This window comes from Marmota flaviventris, chromosome 3 (genome assembly GCF_047511675.1).
Source record: "Marmota flaviventris isolate mMarFla1 chromosome 3, mMarFla1.hap1, whole genome shotgun sequence".
NCBI lineage: Eukaryota > Metazoa > Chordata > Mammalia > Rodentia > Sciuridae > Marmota > Marmota flaviventris.
In genome coordinates, this window is record NC_092500.1 from 173,187,257 (window position 1) to 173,198,869 (window position 11,613).

General features: G+C 37.3%; 1 protein-coding gene across 1 annotated transcript; it reads left to right on the top strand.

The window, feature by feature from the left end:
- Window positions 1-227: 227 nt before the first annotated feature.
- LOC139705118 (zinc finger protein 135-like) lies at window positions 228-7,139 on the top strand. Its single transcript, XM_071609329.1, has 4 exons — window positions 228-232; window positions 2,391-2,556; window positions 3,909-4,035; window positions 6,073-7,139. The coding sequence occupies exons 1-4, from the start codon at window positions 228-230 to the stop codon at window positions 7,137-7,139; spliced, it is 1,365 nt and encodes a 454-aa protein (XP_071465430.1).
- The last annotated feature ends 4,474 nt before the right edge of the window (window positions 7,140-11,613 follow it).

Below are 11,613 nucleotides of genomic sequence, written 5' to 3' on the forward strand. Positions count from 1 at the left end.
TTCTCTGCCCAAATCCACGTCCACTGCCCAAATCCACCTCCACTGGGCTTCTATCTCCAAAATATACTGTCTGAATCCCATGAGAACTCAAGGGGAACTCAGGCAGCAGGATACGCCCTATTCCCAGCAGGAATAATCTTAAACCTTAAACCTGGAACCTAAACCGGGAACACCCTAATCCGCCTTGGTCCTTGAACAAGGTCACCTACATTCAATGTCACTGCAACATGGGGTACGCTGGCAAGGAAATTGTCATACCTACTTGGCTAATGGCTCCCAGCAGTGGATCATAAAATTATGGCTTATTTAGAAAAATATATCAGATTCTAAATACTTTGAAAGCCAACAGGAGTGGTGATTCTGAGTTTAATCATGGATGAACACCACAGTCAAGGGTTCTCAGATGCAGTTGAAGAAAAGACACATACAAGCATTCCCCTGCTACAGGGGCTGGAGGACAAATGTGGGAAATGGTGTAGCAAAGACCAGATGAGCTTGATGAGTGTGTGTTGAAGTGAGTAAGAACATAACAAGTTGAGCAGTGATAAGAAAAAGAGGATGGGGTTTGGGTGGTGGGGTCAGTGCACTGGAGGATCCTGAATGGTAGGGTCTGGGAAAGGAGAGTGAGCTTGATAAATGAGAAGGAAGACCTTGCCCTGATAGGTAGGGCTTGTGCTCTTTAACAGCAGAGGCACTATCGCAGGTCAGCTTAGAGGTTGTGTTGGTGTGTTCAAAGACATTGCGCTCAGCTAAAAGGGAAAAAAAAGGGAAAATTGTTGCTGTCGTATTTTCCAGTTGGATAAATTCATCATCTAATGAAGACCATGTGAATCTTTGTTTAGGTAATTTTTAAATTATGAATTGCCCTTTAATCAACAGGGTTATGATATTAACCCAATATTGGAAAAATTTTAATCATATTTAGCAAATTATTGGTGCTTTTTTTGTTTTGTTTTGTGTTTCTTTGTTTTTCATTGGGATAGAACTCAGGGAAATCATGTCACGGAGCTACATTCCCAGCACTCTATTTTTTATTTTTATTTTTCATATTTTGAGAGCAGAGATTGAGCACAGGGATGCTTAACCCCTGAGTCCCATCCCCATCCCCAGCCTATTTTGTGCTGTTTTTTTTTTTTTTTTTTTTTGTATTTTGAGACAGAATCTCACTTAGTAGTTTAGAGCCTGGCTGTTTCTGAGGATGGCATTGAACTTTGGTCTTCCTGCCTCAGCCTCCTGGGTGGCTGGTCTTTCAGGTGTGCATCACTGCACCTGGATTTTTCTCTTTTTTCAGTGGAGGCACAATAACATGAGTGAATTTTAGTCTTCATAATAAAAATTGTAATTCCTCCGCAAAATTTATGATATGTTGATGGATACACTACAATTTATAAATATCTGCCTCATATGTATGGATCTATAATTAAAAACAGATATCACAACTGATGATGGATGGATATTGAACAGGATTTCAAAAGTTTCAACCAGCACATTAACAAATGACCAGACTAATTAAATAGATTTCATCTTGATCCCCAGTCATCATCTATGAGTATCATTTCTGAACATCCTTAATATAAATTAATGTAACCAGCCCTGACACTCCCACTAGGACCCAGTATTTAAGCTGATTTGGATAAATGGAACTATAAGGGCTGGATTGGCAGGATGGTGCCATTGATTCCTCAAAATGGAAATCCACTTGAGTTGACTCATGCTTTCATAATAGAGATCCTGACTTGACTGCTCCTAAATCCAGGAACAATAGATCTACCTCATGGGTGAGGGAGGGTTGGCAGGGAGTGAGACTCTAAGGGGACACAATTTAACCTAGAGAACCACTGCTAACAAATAGAGCAAAATCAGTGAAATCTGAGAAATTCCACAATGTTTCCCTAGAGGTGGAAACCAAAGTCTGCATATTGGCTAAAAAAGTGATACTTCTTCAAAATCTAAGAGCATTTTATAACTCTGGACACTTTATCTGGCAATTCACAATGTGAAAATCAAAGTTCTCCATATATATGTAAATGCATATATGGAGGTTTAATTCCTTCATTTTTGTTAGCGATCCTATTCACATTCTTTTGAATTTTGACCTTGGAATATGAACAGAGTACTGCACCTAAAACTCTTGGGCAATCTGAATTTTCCCAGTGTTAGCACTGCATTTTAGACAAAAGAATGTCTAGGATTTCATGAGAGAGGAGTCAGGATGTCTTCTAAATGTGTTGAATGTCGTGATTTTTCTTCTTCATCCACAGTATTTTCTGCAAATTGTTTGGACTGTGTGAGTGAAGAGCAAGATTGCAGAAAGCAAAACCATGGCTAAGAATCCATCGGTGGGTGAGCTGTGAATGGCTTTTCGATTGAAATTTTCCCCCTATTGACAGAGATGCTAAGTCTTCAGTGCAAGCAGGAGTTAGTCCTGTACCCCACAACTCTGCAGCTGTCATCATTGGTCAGGAACTCATCAGCAGGCAGCTGATATCCTTCATGTTAGGACACCACTATACCATGGTAACATTCCTGGCTGTGTACTTCCAGAAGGAATGGGACGTATTGAATCTCACATTCTGCCTATGACTTCATTTGAAATAATGGCTGATTAATGATGCTACTTATTGCAATGATGTTTGGATTGTGGTGAATTCAGGTGAGGGAAATGAGTGAGGAGTAGAACCTCACAGCCCAACATGGAGGCAGATATTCCAGCAGCTGAATTCTGTTGACACAGTGTCACAGGCATTCAAGTAATACTGAGAAAACATAAAAGACCTAGGCTAGAGAAGGCATGAGAAATAATTTCTTTTTTGCAATTTTAAACTTAGAGTTTTATGGAGTAAATTTCAACTTTTGATAATCCCCCTGAAAAAAAAAAACTAAATTAATCATGATCATTTTTATTCCCAATGTTGTTACAACTTACTAATAAAATATTCCTTCATATTTCATACTGGAAGTTGTTTACACCAATGTATGTTAACTTAATTGATGTTTGTCATTAAAATATACTAGTAAATCACATAGTAGACAGAGCAAATTTTTTGAAGAACTGGATACATGAAAACTAATAAAGAAATAGAGAAATGAGATCAAGATATCAGAGAGATATTGAAAAGTAGTCTTTGGAGCTCAAGAGAGAACTGAGGATGAGAGTTGTAGTATAGGGATGATTGCTGGGATTCTGCCTCAGAGTACAAGTCTCAGAGACTTTGCCTTGTGCTGCTCAAATGTCTGTCCTTAACCTTATTCTGACCTCCTTGGTCACATTGAGAGGAGTGACTCTTCCTACTGACACCAAGTTACATGCAGTTTGTTCAGTACTCAAAAATTCTGAAGATTGGTTTAAGAATGACTGCATTGTTCTATTTATAGGGTTATAGTTTAAACATGTTTTGAAGATATAAAGAAATTCATTGGCTGTTTAAACACTCACATTACTACATATTTTACTGATGAGGGATATTAGATACCTCCTTGTGAAAATGACTATTTTATACATAACCAATTTTCAAGATGACAAATTAATGTTAAGGTTGGCCTGGTGATAATTCTGGAAAGTTATTTAAATAAATGGGGATTTAAATTTTAGTTTAAAAGATTCAAGTGAAAATTATATAATAGCCTGATTGAAAGTTATTCTTACCAGGCCTTAATTTTTTTTCATATTTCATGATTCTCTATCATTCCATATTCCTTTACTATAAATTCTATGAATTCAATGTATGTACATTCTGGCTTTCTGAAAGTAAGAATGTTGGAAACTGAAAATGAATAGGCTGGTGCTTTAACAGTTTGATCTCCCTGCACACCTAGTTTCCTCTCTGCCTCATGCTGTCCTCTCAACCCTTCTTTTGTGAAATTGATCTCCTTGCTCTTTCTAAACTAGCTTGTCAATACCGTTCTAGGAATTGGTGACCATTGAAGATGTAAGCATAAGTTTCACCCAAGAAGAGTGGGCCATGCTGGACCCATCTCAGAAAATGCTACACCGATCAGTGATGCTGGAAATTGTTAATCATCTGGTATCAGTTGGTAAGTCCATTAATGATATATATGAAAGATGTGAGGGTATACCTATTTCTTCAATAACAGTATCTGGAATAGCCTCTCTCTATTCAATTCCAATCTGTGTCCTGATTTTCTCATAGAACTTATAATTACATGGAAGAAAGCTACTCTTACTTATTACTTTAATTACAACTTAATTTACACCACACTATAATATAGTCCACACCATAATGTTATGTATTCATTAAAGTTAAATTATACATATACCTAATATTTATAAATAATTATGCTTATGTTGTCACTATGCTGGAGGATTGAATACCAAAACAAGAGAATTCTTAACATTTTTGTGTGATTATTTGGATTCCATTTGAAAGTAATATTTAGTGGAGAGATGAAGTGCCTGAAAGAACTGCTGATTTGGCATTCTTTGAATGTCATCTTGAGCATGGGTGTCCTTCAGTCCTCCCTGGTATGGGAGTTTTCTATCTTTTATTCGACTGCTTTGAGTGAACTTCAAAATTTCCTCTGTTAATTACTTTCTCCCAGTGCCTTGGTTCTCTATTGTTGTTAACTCATCTTCTTGGCCTTGTCACTAATGCACATTTCTTGGCAGAAATGCTAAAATCCAATGGCTTTTTTTTACCATGCATAGGGTATCTGTTCTGCAAATCAGATGTGACTTTGTATCTGGAGGAAGGAAAAATCCTGTGGATGGGAGAAGGGACAGGATTTCTCCCAAGGCAGAGTGCAGGTAAGAGACAGAGACATTTGTGATTCTACAGAGATGGTTGCCCAGCCAGTGATTGAGCTTGGAAATATTAACTGACATAGCTGTGAAATTAATGTGGTTGTCTAAAATAGAGTAGGGGACCATGGGACAAAATTTCTCATGTATGACATAGCTTCTTTTAATCTAAATTCAAAATGTTTCCTCTATATTTATATTTTCATTGAGGGGAAAACCTGTTAGTGTGTTTTTAGGTCAATTTTCATGTCTCTTTTTCAGATTTTCTCCTTTAAATTTTTTTCTCCATTACTTTTTTAACAATAATTCTATCTTGATGTTTTTTATAATTCCCAGTGTTCTATTTTTCCAAGATATATATATTTTTTATCTAAGGCATATCCTCCATGAAAGAGTCAATGATGAAAAAAGACATTCTCATGAGATTGTTGACTGTCATCTTTGTGTCTCTGAATTTCATGCTACCAATTTGTATTTTCAACTCTTCTAGGGATGGAAAATGAATATCAAAAACATGAAATGATATGCAGACCAGTTTTGAAAAGAAAGGCTACACCCATCAACAGATCAATGGTAAGTTTCAAGAATGGGAACAATAATTATGTAAGTTAAAAACCTGTCTGTGGAATAAATTAGTGACCAAGTACAATTTGATGGCTGTCATTATGTTGGGAATACACAACTTCTGTGTCAAAACATCTGTATAGCTTGCATTTTGGAAGAAATTAAAAAGATTCCAAATGCACAAGCATTTCTCATGAAGCTATTTGAAATATTGAAGACCATAAAGTTAATCAGAGCCCCTTTAAATAAAATACTAGTAAATGGAAAATACTTGGCTCACCTGGGAATTATCTACAATGTTCATGGAATTAAAAGTAAAAAGATTTTCATTTTCATATTACAATGGATTGTTCTAAGATTCTTATGTAGAAAAATTACGTTTATATGGAGACATTGTTAAGAAATTTTCATCTTCTTTACAAAACAGGAATCTCATTTTAAAGAGGATTCCTTGGAATGGAGAAAAGCTAGGAATCACTGGGACAACAATCACTGTGCACGATCCCTTGCTGACAATTTGTATCTTGGTGAAAACAAGAAAAATGATTGTGTCTCATGTGAAGGGCAAGAATATTTGAAAGGACATAGGAACTGTTTACATCCTAGAAAATACAACAAGAATGACCCTGGAGAGATACAATATGAATGTCATCTATGCAGCAAATCCTTTAATCAAACTTCTGATCTAAGCAGACTCAATGAAACTAGAACAGGGGAACAGAAGTGTGAATATAATTTTTCTGAGAAAGTCTTCAGTTACTGCTCTAGGCATAGACAACATGAGAGAACCCAAACAGGTGATAAACAAAATGAATGCCACGTGTGTGGGAACGCCTTCAGGAAGTCTTACAACCTTAAAATGCATGAGAAAGTCCATACTGGAGAGAAACTATACAGATGTCATCGGTGTGAGAAAGCTTTTTGTAAATTATACAACCTTCAAATGCATGATAAACTCCACACAGGAGAGAAACCATACAAATGTCATGTGTGTGGGAAAGCCTTCAGCAAATCAGTTCACCTTAGTCGTCATCAGATAATCCACACGGGAGAGAAACCATACCAATGTCAATTGTGTGGGAAATCCTTTGGTCAATCATGCTACCTTAGAAAACATGCAAGGATCCACACTGGAGAGAAACCATACAAATGCCATGTGTGTGGGAAAGCCTTCAGCAAATCAGTTCACCTTAGTCATCATCAGATAACCCACACGGGAGAGAAACCATACCAATGTCAATTGTGTGGGAAATCCTTTGGTCAATCATGCTCCCTTAGAATACATGAAAAAATTCACACTGGAGACAAACCATACAAATGCCATGTGTGTGGGAAAGCCTTCAGCACATCAGTTCACCTTAGTCGTCATCAGATAATCCACACAGGAGAGAAACCATATCAATGTCAATTATGTGAGAAATCCTTTGGTCAAACATGGTACCTTAAACTTCATCAGAGAACACACACTGGAGAGAAACCCTATCAATGCCACCTGTGTGGGAAATCCTTCAGTCAATCGTGTTACCTTAAACCACATCAGAGAATCCACACTGGTGAGAAACCATATGTATGTGGTGTATGTGGGAAAGCCTTCAGTCTATCATCTGGCCTTAGACAACATGAGAAAATACACATTGGAGACAAACAATATAAATGTCACCTATGTGGAAAAGCTTTCAGTACATGCTCTGGCCTGAGACACCATGAGAAAACACATACTGGAGAGAAATCATACAAATGCCCTGTGTGTGGGAAAGCCTTCAGTCAATCATCTGGTCTCAGAGTTCATGAGAGAACACACACTGGAGAAAAATAACATGCATGCCACCTGTGTGGCATACTCCTTAGCCATCACCCTAGTATGAAAAAATGAAACATGACTTGCCTTGGAGAGTGGCCATTGGAATGTTGCCTGCGTAGAAAGGCCTCTCTTTAAGACCCTAACCTTAGAAAACTCGAGCCAGCTCAATGGAGAGAAACCTCATGAGTGGCATCTATGTGGGAAAGGCTTCAGTCAATCTTACTACCTTAGACTGCACAAGAAAATGTACAAGAAATCAATCGTAGGAATGTCAGCTGTTTGGGATGTCCTGCCAATGTTCTGCATGTAGGAACCCATGATGGAGACAAACTTGAATTCCTGTAGCATATATTCTAACCTGTTATTACAAGATATAATAACTAAAATTTTTTTCTCTGTAGTTCACATATTTTTGCTCCTACTCATATTTTTTCCTACTTCTAAATTTGAAAATTATTTGATTCTTAACCTAGCTTCTTTCTGATGTTATATGTTTAGTTATAAATGTTCATCTGAGTGCTTTTTTATCCCAGAAATTCTAATATTTGAAGCTTTTATTATCACTTCTTTCAAAGCACTGTTTATTTCCTTCTCTTGTGCCTTCTTCCTTGACCTGTGAGGTATGTATAGGTGTTCCATTTTGTGTTGAAGGACCTGAAGTGTGGTGATGGGATTCTATAGATCTTAAGGTGATTGATTTCTAATATAATCATTCATGCATTAAACAATCTGCATGATTTTAACTTTTTTAAAAGGCAATGGAAATGCTTAAAATTTAAAATATAAGATTGTATTAGTTACGTACATGTCAAAACTGATCAAATTGCATGCTTCCAATATGTGCATTTTATTGTACTTCAATTTTACCTCAATAAAGCCATGAAAAAAATGTGAAGAAATGTTCAATTGTACTTGTGAAATCTAAATCTGAGCACCCCATAATTGAAGAACACCCTTTAATCAGTATGAAAAAAGTTGAAGTAATTTGAATCCTCTCTTGACATACACAAGTCCCTGTAAAATAAGCCATATGAATGATGTTTGATTTAAAAGGTCATAATAAGTGATCTTTCTTAAATGGTATACGTTTATTTTAAGCCCTGTCAAGAAAAGAATGTAGTAACCTACAATTTCAACTCTCAGCTTTCAACCAACCAGAGTGTCTGACAGGAAAGTCATATTCACACTATCCAGGTCCTAGACAGGGTTTCCTCAATCCTGTGTATGTTCAGACCATACCCCACCCCCTTGTATTCCTCAGGAACTTCTTGAGCTTCATTCACATTGGTTCCCTTGTGTCCACTGGGGCAACTTTTCAGAATTAAACAATTTTTTTTAAAAAATTTGCATTTTCAAGGACTTCACATTCAAGTTTAATGTTCTCTCATCTCTCCATTTAATCTGATATTTGCAAAGGTGAAGCAAGTTGAATGATTGAATTTACATTATTAAGTGACAGTTGTATTCCTATTACTCAGATCAACAATAATTAAAACAGAAAAAACACAATTTTAACGTGAGAGACATAATGAAACAAAAAGTTTGGTTTGCAATTTGTTGCATTTAATGATAATTTCCCCATGTTCTTTGAACTAGAAAACCAATATTAATTTGTGGTGGAATTTGTGTAATATGTAGAAAGTCTTATTATACCACCAAGGAGATATATTTGGTAGTTTTTTTTTTTCTTTTTTCCTGGTTTTCACCAACCTCAGAATCAACTGGATTTAGAAGATACAGATGAAATTTGTTTCACATGATTCTCTTTCTCAGCCTGTTCTCCATCTCTTTCATGTGTATCATTTAAATCTTGTTTGAATGTTCAATTTATGTTGTGAGCTGTTAGAGGGAGAAGGGGAAATTTTCTGTGCTTCTTTTCTAGTTTTGTGCAGCACATTGCCAGAAACTTAGTGGCAACACCAATAAAATCCATTAAGTCACAGATTAATAGGTCAGAAGTCCACGTCAGAGCAGGTTGGATCCTCTGGAAGCCTTTCACAGGACCTCATGCAGGTGCTGGCTGCATCATGATCTCCGTGGGGCCTGTTGATGATCTCTCTCTCAGTCTTTGGGGTGGGTGCAGTTCCTTGGGGCTGTAGGGCTGTGGACCTGCATTTTGACACTCTGAGTTTTGTTTCCTCTCATATGTCTCCTTATATTTTGTGAGAATTTGCAGATTTGGGTGTGTTTGTGTTTGTTGCAGTGTTTGATTCTTTGGGCTGGCTAGACAAGCACTATACCACTGCACTGTATCCCAGGCCCACAGTTGCTTCTTCTGTGCCTGAAGAAGACCTGCTCAGAGTTTGATTCTGTCTGCAAACCTCCTAACACAAGTAATAGATTCATGTTACACCACTCAGCTTTTCAGGTTCTCTCAGGTGCCTTCCCTTTCTTTGATTAGCTCACAGTGTTAGTAATTGCATGAATAAACTACCCCCCTCATTGCCAGTTTTTGTGGCTGTGAATAAAATACACAAGAACAACTTATAGAACAAGCATTTTGTTTTGGACTCAGTTAGAGTTTCAACCCATGGCCACCTGACTGCAATGCTTTAGCCCAGAGGTGAGGCAGAACATCCTGGCACAAGGGCAGGAGAGAGAAAAGATGCTCTGCTAATGGCAACCAGGAGCAGAGACAGTGAGGAGCCAGGGATGAGGTGCTTATTCCCCAAGGGCATTAGGGAAATACTTCCTCAAGCTCTGGCCCAATTTCCAACAGTTTCCCTCCAGTAGCCCATTCAAATTATTGGTCAATCAATTCACTGATCAGGTCAAATCCATCTCTCCTAATGTAATCATCTCAACTACAAAATTTTGGAACATTTCTAGATTTTTAATATCAGACTTCGAGGAGACCTCATTTCCAAGCCATAGTCATGGACAAGAGAGCAGGGTGAGGACAATGATGGTGACTGAGAGCCACAGTGAGCCTCATGAGACAGGAGAGAACCTTAAAGATGAAGCCTTGGGTGTCAGATCCTTCTTAGGCTGTAATTCCACCTTTGGATATAATTTGGAAAAACTAGTCATTCAATATCAGGTCACATCCTACCCAGGGGCTGGGACATCCTTGTTGTCCAAATTGACACAACCCCCAATCACTCTGACAACCAAAGCATTATGAGCCTCAAAAATAAAATAAAATTAAAGCTCACTGGTAGCTATTCAATGAATAACAAACCCACTGAAGAGTAGGACATTGAGGCAGAAACAGAAGAACTCATTTCCTTAACAATTTCCTTAACACTCTGGCTAGGTGCCCAAGGACAAGCATATAATCCCAGAGACTCCAGAGCCCCAGGCAGGAACTTCACAATTTGAAAGCCAGCTTCTGCAATATGGTGAGGCCCTAAGCAACATAGAGAGCCCCTACCTAAAAAAGAAATAAATAAAGAAAGAAAAAATACAAATGGCCAACAAACACTTGAAAAAGGTACTGGATATCACTAGTTTTCAAGGAATGCAATGATAACCAGATGAAAAAAATAAAAATATAACAAATGTTGGCAAGGATATAGAAGGTTTGTGAGTTAAAGCTCATAGTTGGGAGGTCACTTATGATGATCAATAACATATCTATTTGTTAATCAATTGGAAACAGTTCAATTTAAACGTGTGTTTGTATGCACGTGCATGCATGTGTGTGCATGCAAACAAATTTCAAAGAGTTCCCACAAAGCCTGGGAGTCTATACTATTTGGTATCTCTGATGAGTAGATTAGGAATGTTTGAGGTTCTGGCCATTCAATTTCTATTTTGTAGACTGTTTGCTTTTTATAGCAGGATCTAGAAAGTGCAATGCCAACCTCTCTGTGAAAGAGAAGTTTCACACTAAGGCAGCCAATTCCATTTTGACTTGCTATTGGCAAGGATGACAGAGACCAATGTGTGGACTCACCTCCTGGCCCTTCATGGAACCAGCCTCCGGGCAGTGCTGGTAGAGGGATGAGCCTTTGGTCTAATACGACAGGTTTTCTTGCCATTTTTGCACAGATTATTTCACCTAAACAGATGCCCTCTGGTTCTACCCACATCTCCATACCAGTAATGATTTGTACATTTCAAAATAGATAGAATAGGGACTTTGGATGTTCTCACACAATTACATGGTATCACTGAGGAAGTAGATTTACTCAATGAACAGAGGTGTGGAAATATCAGGTGGTACTCTGCAGATATACACAATTATTCTATCAATTAACAGGAAAAAGAAAAAAAGATAGAGATGGTATGTAAGTTCCTTTCTCTTTATTTACTTTCAACTTATTTTATTTCACACTTTTGTGTGGTATTTCATACTTGGATCAACTCAGTAATTTCTAGAACATTTTAATATTCAACTCACAGTTATATTTATTCACTGAAATACTATTTTAAATTTCAAATTCTGATATTTTATGTATGATTTTGGAGTCTATTGCTAAGTATTTATGTCATATCTCAATAATATAACTTGTAAATTGTGTACTTGGGGAATATATGTAATTTG

Excerpts from the sequence above, each read along its gene's own strand:
- LOC139705118 (XM_071609329.1), top strand. Across the intron at positions 2,557-3,908 it reads ACTTCCAGAAGGAATGGGAC|GAATTGGTGACCATTGAAGA; the intron begins GTATTGAATCTC and ends ATACCGTTCTAG. Across the intron at positions 4,036-6,072 it reads TAATCATCTGGTATCAGTTG|TCTTCAGTTACTGCTCTAGG; the intron begins GTAAGTCCATTA and ends TTTCTGAGAAAG.